General features: G+C 35.2%; 1 protein-coding gene across 5 annotated transcripts in view; it reads left to right on the forward strand.

The window, feature by feature from the left end:
* Positions 1 to 20,992, forward strand: part of LOC309389221 (cohesin subunit SA-2-like) — a 60,797-nt gene that overhangs the window by 10,817 nt on the left and 28,988 nt on the right. For 4 of the 5 annotated variants that reach the window (XM_081947324.1, XM_081947323.1, XM_081947326.1 and 1 more), the window contains exons 4-18: positions 1,683 to 1,767; positions 2,267 to 2,413; positions 2,558 to 2,654; positions 4,786 to 4,862; positions 5,594 to 5,665; positions 7,150 to 7,354; positions 9,713 to 9,864; positions 10,879 to 10,952; positions 11,395 to 11,518; positions 12,328 to 12,426; positions 13,574 to 13,653; positions 16,792 to 16,899; positions 18,842 to 18,950; positions 19,783 to 19,900; positions 20,573 to 20,673. In XM_081947324.1, the coding sequence (XP_081803450.1) occupies positions 1,683 to 1,767; positions 2,267 to 2,413; positions 2,558 to 2,654; positions 4,786 to 4,862; positions 5,594 to 5,665; positions 7,150 to 7,354; positions 9,713 to 9,864; positions 10,879 to 10,952; positions 11,395 to 11,518; positions 12,328 to 12,426; positions 13,574 to 13,653; positions 16,792 to 16,899; positions 18,842 to 18,950; positions 19,783 to 19,900; positions 20,573 to 20,673 (1,648 nt within the window). The remainder of the gene's footprint in view (positions 1 to 1,682; positions 1,768 to 2,266; positions 2,414 to 2,557; positions 2,655 to 4,785; positions 4,863 to 5,593; positions 5,666 to 7,149; positions 7,355 to 9,712; positions 9,865 to 10,878; positions 10,953 to 11,394; positions 11,519 to 12,327; positions 12,427 to 13,573; positions 13,654 to 16,791; positions 16,900 to 18,841; positions 18,951 to 19,782; positions 19,901 to 20,572; positions 20,674 to 20,992) is intronic. The other variant, XM_081947327.1, reaches the window with a different exon arrangement.

A 20,992-nucleotide genomic window follows, 5' to 3' on the forward strand; every position in this document is an offset into this window, starting at 1 on the left:
ACAAATAGTCCTCGACTTACAACAGTTCATTTAATGACTGTTCAAAGTTACAATGGCACTGAAAAAGTGACTTATGACCATTTTTCACAGTTATGACCTTTGCAGCATCTCCATAATCGTGATCAAAATTCAAATGCTTGGTAGCCGATTCATATTTATGACCCTTCCAAGGTCATGTGATCACCTTTTGAAACCTTCTGATAAGCAAAGTCAATGGGGAAGCCAGATTCACTTAAAAAAAAGGTTACTAACATCAACTGCAGTGATTCACTTAACAATGAATGCAAGAAAGGTTGTAAAATGGAGCAAAACTCATTTAACAAATGTTTTACTTAATAACAGAAATTTTGGGGTAAATTCTGGTCATAAATCAAGGACTATCTGTATCTGTTATTTAATGTATCAGATAGCTTGATGAAAGACAGGCCTAAATTGAATGGGAATGTGGAAAAGATCCTCAATTTGGCACTAGTTTATTGTGATAACTCATTATTAATTTTCCTGATGCTAGCGACCAATTCCATTTGCAATAAGAACAACACTGTAAGCAATCCCAGATACTATTTTAAGTTTCCACATAGTGGCACTTGAGCATACTGGGAAATAAATATGAAACTTAAACTTTTCTAGCACATTCAAAACAATGGATTGGGAAAAATCATTTTGAAGGTGCTTCAGATTTAGAATTATATTTGGTTGTACTCTTGGGATTTTACCATCTGCATATATATGTCATTGCTTTTGTCTTTAACAATACAGTAAATTAGAACTTGAATAAGCATCAATTATAATATTCCTACTATGAAATCAGCTGAATGGAATTTGAGACATTCTAGATGCAAATGACATACCTTATCTTAATTTATTCTGATTGAATGTATATAAGCACTTCTTCAGAGTAAATAGATAATTGGACAGTGAGACAGTGTTTAGAATTGCTGCCTCATTTTTCTCCCCAAAAGGAAATCAAGCCCAAATTAAAGATTGTTACCTGCATGTTAGCCTATGTTAAACAAGTTTGTGGGAAATTTGATTGAAATACTAACATAACACTGTTTATAGTTTTATTATGGAAACAATACTATTTATATAATTGGAGTTTATTTTATTTTACTTTATATATATATGTATAGTAAAAGAATAAGTGCTTGTTTGATAGATTTCAAAATGGCTTTGCTGCAATGACTTTTGAAGAACTAAACAGTACAGATAATGTGAAAATATTTTCCTGTTTATTTTATCTGCATTTGACTTTCAATAAAATATAGGCGCATCACATAACAGGAAAAGTGCCAGTTGTTTGGTAAAGATTTCTTTCAGATTTCTCATAGAGAGAAAAATCACATTCACAGATATTTAGCAGTAGAGGGAAACTTGATTCCAGCTTTCTGTAGTTAATTTTCATTAAAACAAATGTTAGAAATTTATTTGCATGTTCTGTGGAATATCTGTTCTGGCTCTATGTTTGCTATGTATACAGCTTTACTCTAGGCAAATATTGATACATTTTTTGTTTTAAGAAATTAGCTTTTGAGTATTGCTTCTAATGTATTTTTTCTCTTTGGTGGATACATTGATTTAGCTAGCAATCTCTTTAACAAGATTACAGAATAGTATGCTCTACTCTCTTAAATGTTCATACCTCATATGAGTTTTTCTTATGTTTTTAAAATTATGTTCAGAGAAAATGGAATCCAAGACGAGGTTGCCTCTGAAACCACTACACCGAATGGAAATTGCTTGAGAAATAGCAACACTGAAATTTTTGTAAGTGCTATGATTTCTAATTTCATAAAATTAGATGGGAAAAAATGGGATTTGATCTTGAACCTCAATGGGTGCAGTTTATAGCTTAAAACCATTTTGGGGAGTTGACCTATACTATTATTAATGTGAAATGGTTACATTTTGTAAATGCCCATATAGGTTGTCCTCACTTAAGGACACTAATTGGAAATACAACTTTCCTTCAGTAAGTGAAGCGGTTGTTAGTGAAACACCTGACTGTACCACTTAGCAATAGCAGTTCTGGTAACAGCATTGTAACTACAAAAATTCCTGAACGAATGTTTAAGTGAGGACTGTCTATAAATGTATTTCCTATATCTACACACCCTCCCAGTGAAATTGAGCACTCCTCCAGCTGATAATGCTGGATCAATGTAGTTGGTACCTCTGTATCTATTTTATAACAGTTCTGTCAAGGAATTTGTCCCTTTGTATACTGTTCCTGTCTCATGGAGTGGATTTCATTTTATCATTTTAGAAAGGGAAAAGAAAAGTCCGAGAACAATGTGAAAACAGAAGAAGAAACTCTTCCAATAGTAGACGATCAAGCCAGCTGCAAAATGGAGAAGTGGTTGAAGCCGTTACATTGTTTGAGGTGGTCAGTATGGGGAAAAGATCTATGCAGGTACCTCGACATATTTTTTGGATTGACTGGACATCTATAAATCACACTGTTTATGAAAACTTGTTGCTTTTCTCTCTTTTATTTCACTGTTGTGATATGTCATTTTTAAGTTTTTTATCTGTTTTTTTTTTTAATTTGGTTCAGCCTGTGGTAGATGATTGGATTGAAGCCTACAAAAAAGATAGAGATGTGGCACTTCTGGATCTCATTAACTTCTTCATTCAGTGTTCAGGCTGTCAAGGTAAAAATCCTTTTTCTACATTACAAAGAGAGACATTCAATTCTTGTTTACAATGCAGGATTATATTTGTTGATGATTGGTCCATGTAGACATAAGGGTGGACGGAAACTTGCAAAAATGGGAAGCATCCATTCTTAGACTAGAAGACCACTATTGTATACATACATGAATAAATGTTTCCTAATCTCAAGGTTGGGAAGAAAAATTCAATATTTCTACTTTTTTAAAATGAAATTTCTTATTTTTTGTTCACAAAGTTAAAATACAAACTCCAAACAAAAGGAAAAAAATATAAAAATAAAACAAAACATGGAAAATGTTCATAAATAAACCCAACACATACACGTACAATGTTGCCCTTAGTTGAATACTGATAAATATATTTCAGCAATAATAGTTTCCTCCCCTTGTGAAACAGGCCCACAATGTTATGAACTTCTACAACTCAGCTAGTTTGACCTGGCATCTATCTTGTGTATTAACAAAACCAGTTATCAGGTAAACTCAACCACAAAGTTACATTATAAAGTCCCCTTAACAATCTATTATTATATTTAACTCCAGAAAGTCCACAATGGCTTCTAATATACCATGAATCACTGCAATCATCAACTCTGATTACTCCAGGATTGACTATTCTTTATTCTTCTTATTGATAAAACTTTTCTTTACATTTTTAACTGGGATCTTTCCAACAATTGCATCTCATTCCCCAAAGTCATAAATCTGTTGTAAATATCTCTACAGCATTTGTTGTTCAAAGAATCTTTTTACAAGTTGAAATGCACATCTCTTGGAAATTGTTTTTTGATTGGATATTCAAATTCAAATTCAAATTTTTAATTTGTTAGCCGCTCCCTCTCCGCAAGGGACTCGGGGCGGCGTACAATAAAAATATACATACATACATATAGACATACAGATACACACATATACATACATATACATACATGGAGGAGGTAGCAATCAAACATAAATCACATTAATAATAAAATAGAAAATCAAAATTAGCCATTAAAATATCCCATGATAAAATACAATTTAAAAAGGACTGTCAGGAGGAGGATAAACTACGGTTGAGCCAGGCCAGATAATTGAAAGAGGTGGGTCTTGAGCTTTACACGGAAGGAGCGGAGATCGGAAGTAATCCTGATGTCAAGGGGGAGGTCATTCCACAGGGCTGAGCCCATCACAGAGAAGGCCCTGCTCCTGGGTGTCGCCCCCCGACACTGTTTAGCGGACGGAATATAATAAGTACATTCCCCAATCTCTACCAATCTTCTTAAGAAAGCCCATTTCATCATTCATCAATTTTGCCACCTCTAAATCTTTTGAACTCATGCCACTTTCAGCCTTCTTCAACAAGCCTGTAATTCTCAAACCAGGTTCCAAACTTCAAATCTGCTAGCAACAAATTAGATTCCAATCTATCTGCTTGTAAGTCTGGTTTAACTGCTATTACTTGCATCTGAGTGCCATCTTTGGGTTGATTTAAACCTGTTGTTAATTTATCAATCCTTTTTTCCAAGTTTGCAATTAGCGCTTGTATGTTGAAAAGCATTTTTTTCAAGGCTTCCCAGAAGGAATTGCCAAATTCTATTGACTTAAAAAAGTGGAAGAAGAGCTACAGAATTTACACACCGGAGCAAACAAGTCTAGGGCACTGTCTGGGTTCTGTCAGATGCAGCACTTTTGCACCTGTATGGCTTCTATCTTGTCTGCAATAAAACAAGTTATCCAGCTATGTTTGTTGGTGACCTTGTATTATAAGCAAAATCCTGAATCCTGAAGGCAAATGTTGAAAACATTGGAAATTCTGAGATGCTAAGCATATCTGAGATATTCTTATGAATATTGTATCAAGGGTTATCAATCCTGTGCGTATTTCACCTGGATGTGCATTCCATTCGATTATTCATAGATGAGAATACAATTGTAATTAAATCTTAAAGTTAAATAAAAGGCAACATACTACAATGGTGCAGGATATCTATTATGCTGGATGCTAGTTTTTTGTTGACTTTTGAATCTCTGACACTGTGACCTCATCATTGTTTTAAAATAAAGTTTATGTGCATACTACTGCAATTCATTAAAGGCTCATTTAAATTTCCTTTTGTTGTTTCCATAGGAATGGTTACTGCAGAGATGTTCCAAAGTTTACAGAACTGTGAAGTGATGCATAAAATGACAGAGAAATTTGATGAAGTAGGTCCTTCCTTTCCTAAGGCAGGAGAGCACAGCTTCATTGGTTTGAGGGACACATGGGGAGGCATGTAGAAGGCTATAGTCCAAAACTCTTGAGAATCATTTTTAATCTGTAATTTAATTTACTACATAGCTTTTATTTTTAGTTGCATTTAGGTAAGACTTCAATGGCAGAATAAATAAAAGTAGCAGCTTTGTAACGTCCCTGTGACAGGCGCACTGTAGTTTACGTGTTGAAATAAGTCTGGGAAATCCAGATTCAACCCTCTGTCATGGAAGCTCACTAGATAATTTTGAACCAGTTTGTCTGTTTTAGGCTAATCTCTGCCACAGCGTTGTGGTGGGAAAAATGAACAGGGAAGCGCTATGTACCATATTTCTTTTGGTTTGCTTCAAAAAAAGAGCATGATACACATACAGAAGTTTAAGCACCCTAGTCAAACCCTAATTTTCAATGATTCTGAATGTTTTTATATAACAGCTCAGCTGTGTGCTTCTTCATTGACTTAAGTATTGATGGCAGTTTCACTCATGAAAACTGAAGATATATGTAGGATTTTGCCAATACCTTGGAGGTGATAAAGAAATCCTTACTTATACGGAAATGCCAACATACACAAAAACTGTTTGAACTTAGCTATGGGTGTTTATAATTGTATTTAATTATTATGAGAACATTGATGTTGTTAAACATCACTGCTTAAGTTTTGTTTTGCCTTTATGTATTATAGGAAACAGGATTGCAATATAAAAGGTTTATGGCTTATCCCTGGATTTTGACTGTTACTTGGCCAGTGGACATGGTAATTATACACAACCCTTTATTTTGCTGGAATTTATGTAGGGATACCAAATAAGGTTCTTAGACTGCATGCAATACATGTAGTGACAGTAACCAAGATTGCTGCAAACTTTCACAAGATTCCAGAACCTGTTCAATATATAATAAAAAGGTTTGCATTTTCTAAAATACCAGTAGGAGTTTTATTGTTAGTCAGTTTTTATAATGTATTTTAAAATGTAATTCTTACAAATGATATTCTTTATGTTTCTCTATTAACTTAAAAGAATTATGTTGCTTAATGCACCTTCTCCTCCTCCCTTGAACCAAAGGCAATTATTTTTATGTATGCTGGCAACATGTGGTCGGTTGCTAACAAAATCAAGAAAAATTCATGCAGTCTTCTTTAATTTTACCTTGCTGCAGTGGTGGGTTCCGGATCCCGTTCCAAACGGTACTGTTGGAACGGGCCCGGCGGCGGCCACATGGATGCACTCAGTGCACATGCAAGCGTCTTAGCGCCTCTGCGAGCCTCCGCGGCGTTCCAGCTGCTCAGTGGAGCGTCGCGCAGGCGCTGTACACACCGTGTGTGTGCGCAGAAGCGCCGAAGACTTAAAAGACCAGTAAGGAGATCAGGTGGGTGGGCCCACCGGAGCACTGTACCGGAACAGTATCCGGTGCTGTGGGCAGGCTCTGGTATGCCCTTACCGGGGTGTACCACCTGCAACCCATCACTGCCTTGCTGTACTGTTCATTCCACCTCATATCCTCACAGTTTGGAGAGGTAGGAAAGGTATGAAATGCTGGAGCTGAAGTGAGCCTTCTCAGAACTAATTGTGAGGGTTGAGGGCACCCTCTGACACAGATAACAACCTTCTCTCTAATAAATTGGACAGTGGCAATCTAACAAATACACTACCGTTCCCAGGCATATAGGGCATACATCCAGTTGCTATAAAGGTATCAATCTCATGATATAAAATTGGCAATGAGAAGCCAACCGTATGACTTCTTTCTCATCTGCAGTTTAAGCTTAATCGTATAACTCATCTAGTCACAAGTGTGAATCTTCTGCTAAATGAAGGAGCTAAGTTGTGAATATAAGAAGCTCTTCTTTACTACTGAGTATTGGTTGGAAAGCTTGAACTGATTGACAAAGCTGGGTTTAACATTACAGTCATGGTTTATGCTGACTTTGGTGATCACTGTCACTTCAGGAAAGAATTGTATGCTATGTACATTGATAATTTTGCATGTTATTAAAGGCCGTTAGCAAGTCCAACTACGAGAATCTTCTAAAATTCAGTGTCTATAAAGTTTTAGCCCCATCAAACTGTATACAATTGCTTTCACGTGTGATTCCAGATGTCAAAGCTCTGCGTGAACTTCCATGTCAAAGCATTGTCCTCTGCACTATTCCTGGATGCCTTAGATTCTCTTCCATCAAATTGAACAGCTTTGTATCAAATGTTCTCAGATCATAGTATATTTTTGCATTTCTTGCAGGGCAATGAAGACTATCCACTCATCAAACCAGGATCCTATTGGAAGAAGTTCAGAACAAATTTTTGTGAATTCACTGCAGTACTAGTTCAACAATGTCAATGCAGCATTTTGTATGACAGTTATTTGATGGACACAATTATCTCTCTCCTTACGGGTTTGGCAGATTCCATGGTCAGAGCGTTCAGGCATACCAGTACATTGGCAGGTATGGACAACAGTACTGTTACTATTTAGTAGTTGGAAGTTTGATACTCTGCACTGTTGAAATGGTGAAAACATAGAGATTGTTGGTAAAGTTAGAGTAACCCCCCCCCCCCACCTCTGGTGGCAGGTTCATAGCAGTTTGAAAAGAATCCATCAAGTGACCCTTTAATAGGAGCATTGTAGCACTTTGTAAATCTGCTTTTATTTGTGGAACTTTATACAATTCAAAAATTAAGGAATATAGTGCTAACATGGAAAATGGTATCAGCCTTTAGTGGAAAATATGAAAAATGATCTAGTCTTTAACCAAAAGATTTTTCTAAAATTTGTAATTTGCTGACTTTTTGCAGAGTTTATAGTAAGAAAGCCATACCTTCAGGCTACATACCTGAACTCTTTCTGATTTTTCTTTTTCTCAAACAGCCTTCTGACTAATGGAAGATCTCATACTGCCTAAAAATGCTTATAACCTCAGGTTTAGCTAGGACTCATTGCCATTTTTGATCCTGAAATCTCAGAATGCATTTCAAAAAATTCAGAGCTAGACAATGCATCCAGTTGGAATGCTTCACATCCCAGTTTCTGTAGATTTGCATTGCATATGTCTGATATTATTCCAACCAGTGTGTAATTTCTCTTGGCACCTTTGAGGGGTTTATGCCTGTGTGTTTTATTCCAGAGAGAATGAAGTTGAGACCGGTGGTTCAAACTATGGGCCTCAGTTTCATGTGTCATGAATTCACCCTCTAGAACTAACACTTAATTAGGAGGTACTTTCCAGTTCTTCCATATTAAAGAAGGCTGTTGGATTTGCTAACAGCCTGTTATGGTTGTTAGGCTGACTGATTATTTTCACACTCTGTAAAATGGTAGATAAAAAAAGTTGAATAGTAGATAAGAAAAAAAAAGTTGAAGGTGTAGCCAGAAATGATGCAAAACATCATTCTAAGATGACGGATCATATAATGAAAAATTTGTTCTGGAACTACTGAAAACTATAAAAAAGGAAACCAAAATAAATATATATTAAATTAATAATAGACTTACAATTACAATAACCAGCACGATTATGGGACCTATCAAACTTCAATTGCTGGAGAATGTATTGTGATGGTTATGTTATGTTATGTTAATTGCAGCAAGGCTTATGTTGGAAAAAGCTTGGCAATCAACCCAATTATCATCAATTGAGTGGAAAAAGAGGTTACGGACTATTAAGTATATAATAATTTAATAATGAATGATTATTTATTGTAATAATTTCTGAAATAACGACCCCTTATAAATATTACCAGGATAAAACTCGTTGTCAACTTCGAACTGAACCTGGCAGAAGCCATTTTCCTATTCTACAGAGTTGGGAGGGGGGAAGGAAGCTGGTATACTTTGCTAGATACAACACAGAACTTTCTCATGGGAACCAAGGTCATCTCTACAGGCGATGGATAAAGTCGGGGTGGAGTGTCTGGAGAGCCCGCCAATTGACTTAATTGGCCAATGTGACCTGTGGCATTTGGGGAGGGAGTTATTTCCTATTTTAATTATACAGAAACCACAGAAAATGTTTAGAGTTGATTTTATCCTTAAGTGTGCCAATATGATGTACCCAATAAAGAAGTTCTTTGAGGAAAATCCTAGCTTCGGAGTCCTGATTCGCTTGGGTTCATTAGTCGGAGTCTTGACATTAGGTTCTAATTAATGCTTTGCTGTAGCATTAAAATTATTATTAAACAATAATTAATTAGTACTTTAAAATAATTTTAGATATTTGATAAGAAAATATTAGTTTCTTAATTTTTGGTATAATGGCTAAGGCAGTCTAAAGTGAAAAGTAGGAGACCCCTTGAGTCCCAGTCCCACCTTAGGCACAAATACAAATTGGTGAGCTGGGCCAGTCATTGTCTCTCAGCCCTAGAAAAGAGGCAGTGGCAAACCTGAAAAACCTTGCCAAGAAAACTGCAGAGACTAATCTAGGGAAATCTCCAGGAGTCAACACTGGCTTAAGGCAGAAAAAATAATAATGTTTTTGGGGAGGCTAGTTTGTGAATGGTTGTTTTTTTTGCTAGAATTTTATGGGTTTGATACTTAGTGACAAGTTCTTAAATTAAACAATTTGATAGAGATGCATATAGGGTTTTTTTTTACAGCGAAAAAGGTAGTGTCAAACTTCTGTTGAAAAAATAATAATTCAGTGATAGGCAAAAACTATAGTCATAGCTAAAGTAAGTTAGCTGTGGCGCTCACAGTTAAAGTAAGTTATTCCTGAGCTTTCCTTTCTTTTTTATTCTAGATTTCTAAATTCGTAATGTTAAGATTCTAGGCTTGATTTTGGTATTGTATTTTTTGTTTTTGTTTCCAGCTATGAAGCTTCTTACAGCACTTGTAAATCTAAATCTAAATCTCGAAGTAAGTAAAGATAACCTGGAAAGATTATATGAGGTAGAAAAGAAGAGGATCGTGGGAAAGAAAATCAATTCTAGACTGGACCAGCTTGAGAGAAAAAAGAGAGAGGTGGGGCAATGTTTCAAGGGGAGATAAAATGTAATTCATGAACCTGAGACAATGTTACTAGATTTGCCATTCAGTGCCATTAGCATTTAAGCATCTGATTGAGATTGGTATAGCACAGCCATCCCTGGTTACAAAAGCTGCCATTTATTGGAGAATTATGCTCTCATATGATGCTATAAGAGCTGAAGAATGGTTAGGAATGCAGGTGTTAAGATCTATATGGCACTGAGCCATTATATCTGAAATTAATATCCACTGGGAGGATTGTGACTTTCCCCCCTTTTCCATACTACGAAATGGCAAGTATAGTTTGCTAACAGGAAAAAGAAATTGAGCTTGCTTTCTGCTATAGATAACTGTCCAGGGAGGAAATATTGAATAACATGGTAACTATAAGAACTTCTTCAAAGTTTCCTGATTTTTTATATACTGCTTTTCTAACTTAAGTCTATTGGAGTTTTTTCCTGGCCTGGTAACCTCTGGGAGGTGTGTTGGAGTAAATTCCTGTTATCCTCAGCTAGCCTAACTGATGTTGATGGAAATTGTAGTCTATTGTATTCAGATTACTATATGACTGCTCTGTTGGTACCAGCAAATTGAATATAGCCTAACAGGTGGGGATCACGAGAGAATGGAAGGAAGGAGAAAGAAAATTGCCCTAAGAGGGTGTCTGCTTTAAACATAGCTTCCACAATCCGTAGATTCTGCCAAATTGTAGCTTTTAAGATGACAGAAAATGAAGATGTGAAAAACTAGTAAAGCATTACTTTAATATAAATTTATATTAATGTACATTTATTGTAAATGTAAACTAAATTAAAAAACATTTCATGGACTAATTTAATGTAATTACAATGAACTCAAACCTCATTTTTTTATCCTGATATAACTACATTTTGGGAATGTAGCCCAGTGATGAAATCCTCTGAAGTGAAAGTGTGGCCTGAAAAAAAAATCACTGGATTAAAGCTTTTCCTATATGGGAAAAAAAACCCTCAAATTTTCTCATTTCAGTATGAACAGAAATCTCTGGAAGTAGAAAATATGATGAATGCGATTTTTAAGGGGACCTTTTTGCCACGTTATCGGTAAGAATGTTTATGTGTTTCCAAGGAGTCTAATTTGTTAAGAATAGATTGACTGAGAAGCTTATTTGCATGTAATCATTTGAAGTTGCAATGTAAAATTAACAATATTCAAGCATTAGGATAAATTGTATTAAGAGTTGCAAGACATCCCATGGCATCCGTTTTCAGCTTGCATTCATTCTCCTGATCCTTATGCAGTTGAGAGATTAGGTAAAAAGAGCCTTCTGCAGATTTCAGGTATTATATTGAAATACAGTGCCTGAACAAGACTATAGTATCTGCATATTTGACTGGTTTCATCAAGAATATTCAGAGCACTTCATACAGTTTTATAGTGTTTAATAAATATTATTTATAGCAGATGGTACCAAGTATAGAATATGTAAGAATGTATGAACAGCTCGTGGAAGATCACAAATATTTTTTTTCCATTTGTTTAAAGTGATATTATTCCAGAAATCCGGGCTATTTGCATTGAAGAAATGGGCATCTGGATGAGAATTTATCCTGATACATTCCTAAATGATAGTTACTTGAAATATCTTGGATGGATGCTGTATGATAAAGTGAGTTCTTTTATTAACAACTGGAAAAAATATCAATCTCCTTTTTCAAAGACTGTTAGTGTTTTCATTTATACATGCTTACATGATGATCTTCTGTTGAACAACAAAACTAAATTTGAAGAATGGAGTTAAAGAGAACACATTTTATGTTATTCTGATTTTTCCTTTTTTCAGTTTAGAAAAACCAAATAGAAAAACAATATAAATTTAAATCAAAACTGTTGTTGAGACAATTGTCTAGTTTTGTTACAAGACTGATATTATGATTGGTTTTAGGTTGGAGCACTGCTGCTAAAAATCAGAAGGGCATCGTGAGGTTAGAATAGTCCATTTCAAATTCAAAGTGTTCCAAATTCACAATATTTTATTTACACTTCCATGGTTTACTCTTGAGACAGATTGCATGTCCAAAAAATCAAGTACAAGGAAGAGTATAGGCCAATACTGCAAATGCCAAAAAAATTGAGAATTCAAAGGCACGTGTCCCTGCTATCCCAAATTTAATGACATGTATATAAATCTTGGCTAAGAAAATATTCCCAAGCCATACATGTCCGTATATTTTTAAAAAACTACCCAGAAAAGTACACATATCTCAATTTGTTCCAAGCTGCCTCCCAAGTTGTAGGCAAAGAATCATAAGCAAAGCAGTATGTTGAAATATTTTCTCTTTGGTGTGACCAGGTTTTGCTATCAAAAGATTGGCACTTGAGGAATGAGTTTCCTGCCATTGCCTACTGAGTAATACTGATATCTGTATAATTTCACCTATGCCTGCAATTCCCACTCCGTTTTACTTTTCCTTGTAGCATCCTGAAGTACGGCTGAAGTGCCTTCAAGCACTACAGGGTATATATAGTCAAAAAGAGATTGTTTGTAAAATGGATCTATTTACTAGCAGGTTCAAGGTAAGTTAAAATCAGCATTTCCCAATATGAACTTGATGATATCAGGGGATGATTGTTTTTAGAACCAAACTAGACTCGCAGGCCCTCAGATTTGGGGGGAGGGGGGTTAGAAACCCAAATCCCTTCATTGTGAGTGTTCAGTATGATTTTTTTTTCCATTGCACAAAGACATATTTCAGGGCTTGGATGCTTACTAATATATAAGCATATTTTTATTACATTTCTTTGCCATCCATATTATGACTCTGAGTGGCTTACAATAAAAACTTGTCAGAATATAAAAGCATAATAAGAATAAACTTAAAAACAGAATTAAAACTAAGCATGCACTCTTAAAAGTGGAGAGAACACCCTCAGAACATCAACCATCACCAACCATGCCTTACACTCTACACACACACACACACACACACACACACAGAAACACACAATTTGACAGAGCCAAATAGTTTAATATATTAGGTTCCTGTACATTAACATTTGTCCTTTGAAGGTACGCATTTGGTAACTTTTCTCATTCAATCTTGTGGTGATATGATTCATTTAGTAAAAAAGAAAAAAGAAAAAAATTACAGTTAATTCAAAATCACTTATTAAATTGTTCTGGAATTTCATCTGTAAATAAAAACTGTTTCTCCAAAGCATGCTTTATAAAACTAATTAAGAAGAGTTACCAATTTTTGTTGTAAGTGGTTCCAATTATTAGAACCAATATCTCTTCAAACATTTCTACAGCAATATGTTTCACCTAATATCGTTGGAATCAATAGCTTGAGATTTGTGTCTATTTGAACCAGGACTCTGAATATTCCAAGCCTGTAGGGGGTGCTACAATCCATCCATTGCAAATTCTAAACATCAGCATTCAAGCTAAAACAAAATAAAAGAACAGTTGCGGGTTCTTTTTTTTTTACCTCACACAATTAAAGGTTCCCCCCTCTCCCCGATACGACTTAGCAATGAGTTATTTTGCTATGTACGGTTCTTTTGAAATCCCCAACTATGATCTTTAGTTGTAACTTAGTAAAATTGAAGGAGCAGTTAATTCTATTCCGAAGCGTTATGTCAAAAGGATACATTTCTGTAGCACAAAGCAATTTGAATAGAAAGTATTCAATATCTCTCTTGTTGCTTTATATCCATTTAGGATCGAATTGTGTCCATGGCTCTGGACAGGGACCATGAAGTAACGGTTCAAGCCATGAAACTCTTGATGGTTATGTCACAGTAAATAACTTTTTCACTTAAATATGATGAGATATTTAATGGATGAAAGATGCAGTTTTGTAACTAGTTAAGTCCTTATTAGCATGCCAAACAGGCAGTTTGCCTTAGATCAGGGGTGTCCAAACTTGGGAACTTTAAGACTTGTGGACTTCAACTCCCAGAATTCCCCAGCCAGCTGGGGAATTCTGGGAGTTGAAGTCCACAAGTCTTAAAGTTCCCAAGTTTGGACATCCCTGCCTTAGATCATTGTAAAGTTTTACTGCATAATTGAGATTTGCTCAAAACCTGAACCCTAATGGAATAACACAATGAATTACAAATGTTTTCTGCAAATACATTATTAAGTATTATGCCTTGCAGGCAAATACTTTAAAAAAATGTGCACAAGATTTTTGCAATTTAATTTTTTTACTGCCCTAACTTGCTTTTGTTGCTCTTAGATTTCAATCAGATAGGTTGAACAGACAAGTTGCTTTTACCTTTTTTTAAAAAGTCTGCAATGATTCTTTACAACAGTGTTTTGAAACATCATCTGTATGCTTCTGCTATATTCTGTATTTAGCTCTGTGAATACGTCACTACACCAAAGGTACCTGAAGCATATATTGCTGCTTTAAACCTCAGAATGAGGCTATCTGAATTTATTGCATTACTATATTGATTTTCCCATAGATCATAATTGAATATGATCAAGTTGAGTTTTAATTTCTTTAAATAATACCCTGTGGTTTCTTAGTTTGATTACTATTTTGCTTGGTCAAGTATTAACATAAAGTAGAGCACTTTTAGAAATATAGTAATGAATAATATTGGTTTCTTGCTACAATTTTTCTTTTTTTTCTGCTTTGTGGTTGAGATGTGGATAGCATTGTACTGGCAATTTCTACTGGAGACAGAGGACCCGTGAAAATAGCAGCATTATGTCATCTGTAGATGGCATTAATTTCTAGCAGTTAGAAACTAGAACAAAATACATTTCACTTATCATTGTACTCATGTCGATCCTGTACTAGGAGGAGTAATGTGCTTTTGTTATCATACAATGTTGTTGTATCCATTAATGTTACGCTTGTTCAACTTCTGAATTGACAAATATTGCATTGGCACTGCAGCTGCTGAGCACTTTTGTCTTTGCATTTGTTCTGTTGTTCATTTAAACAAGCGATTAGCTAATGTCCTGTCTAGAAATAAATCTCGTGTCTATCAGGTCAGGTAAATCTTGTTCAAGTTAAAAAGGTCTACCTCTGGATAGGAGTAGACCAGAGGACTGCAGCCTGAAACTAAGTACAGGTAGTCTCACTTAACAATAGTAATAGGGTCAGACTTTCCATCGTGAACAATGCAGATGTAAAGTATGACATCACACGACCATGTTGCTTAGTGATGAAAATTCTGGTACTTCCAGTTACTGTCATGAAGTGCATCATGGCAGGCCATTAAATGATGGCAATTGCAATCTGCTGCCATCTTTTCCATTGACTTTGCTTGTAAGAAGCTAGCAAAGAAAGTCACAAATGGTGGTCGCATGAGCGCAGGATGCTTCAATGTCTTTGCTGGATCACAGTCATGTGGCCATGGAGACACTGTGATCCATGAAGTATGAGGATCAGTCATAAGTACCACTGGTTCAGTGCTCTTGTAAGTTCAAGCGGTTACTCAACAAGTGATTGTTAAGCAAGGGCCCACCTCAATTAGACCTGTGTGAATTATTTGAATTGATGCTTTAATCAAGTACTATTACTTCTTGATTGTATCATTCATCATTCCAAAGAATCAAAGAATCAGCCTTGAGAGTCTCCTCAAGCAATGTGCACTTATATGTCTATGCACAAAACTTTTCCTGGGGTCTATTTATTTATTTAAAACATTTATATGGCCACCTATATTAAATAAAATAACAGGTGAAAATTAAATAACAATATAAAACTCGTACTACCTCCACTTTGGGGGTAAAAACAAGTTTTCACAGCCTCTCAGAAAGCAAAAGAAGTAGGAGCTCTTTACCTTGGGTGGGTGGGTGGGGGAGACTTCCACAAGGTAGGCACAGCTACACAGAAGCATTATGTACAATAATCTTGGTCTTAGTTTGGGAAGGCTGTTGAATTTCACGAAACCCAATTGAATCATTGTGATTGAACATGCCTTCAATAAGTTTCACGGTCCTAATAAATAAACAACACTGAGCACCAGTAAAGGAAAATAGACACATAGACATTAACAACATCTATAGACTATGCAAAAGAAATAACCATCCAGCCTCAAAGAGAAAAAGACTCCAGCACTTCTCCACCAGTAATCAGAACACAGAAAAATTAGATTAGGTTAAAACTTCCTCTCTCCCTCCCTCCCTCCCTTCCTTCCCTCCCTTTTCTTATCCTTTAAGGATAAGAAGTTATCATAAAAAGGCCACATAATAGAATGTCAGATGCTTTGTTTGCAAAATGTTTAAGTTCTACTACAGAATATCAATTTTGTCATTTTTATAAAACCATGTAAAATATGACAGAACTTAAACAGGACAGCCTGTGTATACGCACTGTTGACCTTTCATTACATCTATAGCTCAGGAAAACTTAAAAAATTATTTTCATTTTTCAAAGCAAGTTTGACCAGTGGTGACAATTTAAAAAATTGTGTTTACTTCTCTCAACATACCCTGTTATTTATTTACTTTGCTTTTTTGCTAACGGTGATTATCATACTCTGCTGTATGAAGTAATTTATCTACAAATGCTTCTGATTATAATCCTGGGACCATCTGCAGCAGAACCAACTCTGTCAAATATGTTTACAGTCTTGCAACACAAAGACACCAGCATCAAATATATGATAGTAACTGATTTTCAGTGCTTGTTAAATAAAATCACAGGGGGAAGAGTTAAATTCTTCCATTAAATTAATGTACAATTTTAATTATATGGCATACATTTAGCTTATTTTGCAATTAAGTGAATAAAATATGAGGCAGAGAAAATATCAATTGTTGGAGTTTTACACTGCACTTCTGCATGCATTTACCCATTGCTAAAGCATATTGAATATATTGTGACTTTCTTCTGAGAATACATGCATATGATGCAGTCAGAATACCAAACATATATTTTGGCAAACCGTGTTTAACATTAGATTTCTGTACAGGAACTGTGATGATGCCTTATCATCTGAAGACTGTGAAAACTTGTACCAGTTTGTTTATAGCTCCCACCGACCATTGGCTGTAGCAGCTGGGGAATTACTTTACAAAAGGTATGTTATTTATTTATTAAATTCATCTGCGAGACATTTCAGTGACTTTTTTTGAGGATATCTGCTTTTTATTTTTAATGGAATTTCAAAACTACTTTCATGTTCTCTTTAAGCAAAGTGCCATTGCTTTTTTCTTATTGAGTAATTCTATTCTCTTCCATCATTCATCTTTTCGTAATGAGATTGATACCTGTTTTTACAAATACATTTATGAACTAATGCAAGAATCATATCAGTGGTTTAATAAAAAAGAATGTCTTATGTATATTTTCTTTAGCACTTGCACTGGTACTGGCACAATATAAACTAATCCAGTTAAACTGTTAAATCCTTATATCTTGCTCTGGAGAGAGACTGGAGGGATGAAGAGCAATGTACTGAAGCAAACCCTTGTTCTGTGGACACCTACTTAATTTTGACATCCATGTATGGTGTGTTAAATTTATATTTACCAACAAAGAAATAGAAGGAGACCTAGATATAGATCTATTTCGAACTATTTCAACTAGCCATGCCCTTCTGGGATTCAAACCTGGGCTGCTTACATGTATTAACCTCTAAGCCATGGGCTCTCCTAGCTTTGTCGGCTATACTAGGGGAGAGATTAAGTGTTTTTTATCAAGGCAACCTAGTCTACCCAAATATGGGACGGAGCATACTGCGGAAAGCGGAAGCAGTATGCTCTGTCCCATATTTAGGTAGACTAGGTTGCCTTGATAAAAAAAAAAAACTTAATCCATGTATGGTGCAAAAATTGAGAGATTTGTCTCATTAGAAGCAGGGATGTTGAATGAAGACATGTTCTTTCCTTCTAGGTATGAAAGTTGTTCCAAGGCATCTTATGCCTCATGCCGTAAGATCTGAGAAAAATAGAGCTATAGCTACATCAAAAATAGAAAACAAACAGAACTAAAATCTTTATATATTTCACCAAAAGAACCAGCAGGCCAATTACTAGCATTCAATAGATGCAGCAATGAAAATAAAAGAGAAATGTTTTGCTAAGGTCAATTACTGAAGTCATGGCTACAATGCGATATGACTCAGGGATAGCCTCACAAGAACCAAATATGTTGCATCCACCTCTCTTTATCTGCGTTGTTGGTTGTGTATTTCCCCCCCATCAGACTACTTTTGCTTGACTTGTTTTGAAAAATTTATACTTTGTGATTAATCGCACAGGATTTTTCTTCCACATTCTACTACTAATAAAGTAACTGGGATTATCAATGTGAAAATGGGATAAAACACCTGCTCCCTTCAACCATGAAAATTCAGTTTACCCAGGCAGAACCCTGTAACTGCCCTTGGTAACCTAATAAGAAAAAGGACTGTACAAATATTAATTTAAAAGAAGTGTTATAGACCTTTTGTGAATGCTGTGGATTCTTTTTGAATTACAGTGAATTTATTGCCTCACACTAAAACAGCACTTCTTTTGTTGAAAAGAAGTGTGGTGTTCACATACAATTTGAAGCACTCCTGAATCATTTTCAAAATGTGCAAAGCCCTAGAAAAAATTATAGTCCATTTGTATGATGCTGAAATTATACCATTCCTTTAATTGAAAATACTTCAAGGCAAGATTTTTCTTAGAAAACAAAATTCTGCTTCATTATAATATTGGAATAGTTTACCATACTATTCAGGTTGCCTATTATATGAAGCCTGCACTGTTGAAATGAAATAGAATATTTAAGATTTGTACTCAACCAAAGAGAACAATTTGTAGAGGAAGAAGACTGAAAGTATGCATGACATTGCCCTCATGTTTTCAAGACTATCTCTAAGATCCCAAGTAATACTTTTCTTTTAAGACTGAAAAATTGGAAGTTTTTTTACAATCTGAAACCCACCTACTGGAATTAACATCGATTGAAGTTGCTTGTTGTAAATCAGAATTTGGGAGTTGCTTTTGATCTACTCTTTGTTTCTTTGACAGATTGATTATCCAGGAAATTGAGACAGAATCATTCAGCAAAACAAATGAAAACCAGGAACTTATTACTAGCCAGCTGAAAACACTAATAGTTTTTTTCTTGGAAAGTGAGGTAAAATTTCCCCTTAGCCTACAAAGGAGAAACAGCTGAATAAAGACAACTAATACAATTAAGGGGCAAATGTGAAGATTTGAGAGTAGGAGAATATTAACTGGGTTAATTTGTTATTAAACAAAGTGTTAGAAAGTACTGTCTCATATTGTTTTTACTAGTTTAGGATAATTGTAGTTATAGTGGAAGATTTGAAGAATATAATGAATTAGAATTTGTTTTGAGAAATATGCCTGAAGAAGGTAAACAATTGAGTTAATAATAAACATTTGATTACATCATTTATTGAAATGAATGTTGAAAGGCTAACTTTTCAACATATACATTTTCTAAACAGCCAAGGTAGTTCATTTTCTTTGTTAAGGAATGTGATAAATTATAATGTATTCAGACAACTAACTTGTCACATGAGTTGTTTCACTGTTATTAAGTTAAACTCCTGTTGAACATAAATGTCTACAATTTTAATGTGGGTATGGCTATTTTAAGACCAGCTCAAAGTTAGGCTTGTTTATACATTGGCAAAATATGCTTCTTTCGGAATGTATTCTAATCACTGAAATGATGAATGTTTAAAGTGAACAAAGAAGCATTTCCTATTTTTAGCATAGTTGTTGTACATTTTTAACTGCAAAGTAATATGACAAGCTACAATCATAGAAGGGATATTCCAGGGCTAAAGAGAAAATATGTTTATAGATCAAATATTGGTGTCATGGGAGTTTCTACTTTTGAGGAGATATTGAAAACATGCAGGTTTCTGCTTGACCTTACAGCTTCCTAAGATTGTAATGGTAGCTTGTCCTTTTGGATTATTTCTTTTATTTTTTAGCTGCATAACCACGTCACATATCTTATAGACAGCCTGTGGGATTGGGCCGTGAGTTTATTGAAAGATTGGGAGTGCATGACAGCTCTGTTACTGGAGGATGCCAGAGAATATGAAAGAGGTAAGTGGGCCATAAAGCTTTGCTACCTTCTGGCTTTGAAAGGGCAACCCAGAGTATCAGCGATATGAGCCCAAGTTGAATATGAGAGTTTCAGGAGCAGGAAATATTTGTAATAAAGAGACACTAGTTTAAAAGGCTGCGTGATCTGAAGACCTCCACTTAGAATTTGGCTGAGCAGCTTAGCCAATCTGATCTCTGTTTTATGTCAGAGCAAAGAATGCAGCACATCACTGGTTCATGAATTCTGGAAGGCAGTAAGAGGATTTGTTTGACTTAGTGTGTTGTGTACAATTATTTGTGACACCATTGTGTGTATGTATTTTAATTTAATAAAATGTAGTGAAGCAGATTAAGGCTTTAAGGCTTACCTTGAAGTACAAGACGTGTATGTCTACGTAGGGCATATCAATGATTATTAGTTTTATCTATCTTACTTATTTGATCTTTTTTAAAACATTCGTTGAACCCCTTAGATCTTTGTCTCTTATTTTAGTCTGTAGGGTAAGTTCTACCAGACAACCCAAAATAATTTATAGAAGAAAAGAAATAGACCTAGAGAGTATATTTTAGTTACATTTAAACATTCCTAGGTTTATTATCTAAAGCTACTGTGGCCTTCCAGATTCTCAGAACTCTACAGACTGAATAGATTCTCCATTGTTTTGTTTACAGCACTGAGTGATGTCCAGGAGAATGCCCTCATTGAAATAATATTAGCGACTGTCCGACAAGCTGTTGAAGGGCCTCCCACAGGCAGGGGAGGAATCAGGAAAGTCAGTAAAGCTTTATTTTTTTTACTTTGTTGGTAGCAAAACCTTCTGCTTTATGTTGCCCTTAAATAGTGCCAGCAATTCATTTCTCTGCAATGATAGAACCAAATGGTGGGTGAAGAGCAAATATGATACCTTGACTTTCCAAAGCAGGGGGGAAAAAACCACAGTTACACCCATAGAACCTTAGTATTTCTCTATTAATCAAATTTATATAGCAGCCCATCTCACCAAAAGAGATTTGTGCATAATAGTGACAAAATAACAGTGTAAAAAATCACACCTATAGATATAAAAATCCATATTAATAAATATCATGAAA

This window comes from Natrix helvetica (assembly GCF_964273705.1).
Source record: "Natrix helvetica genome assembly, chromosome: 3".
Lineage (NCBI taxonomy): Eukaryota > Metazoa > Chordata > Lepidosauria > Squamata > Natricidae > Natrix > Natrix helvetica.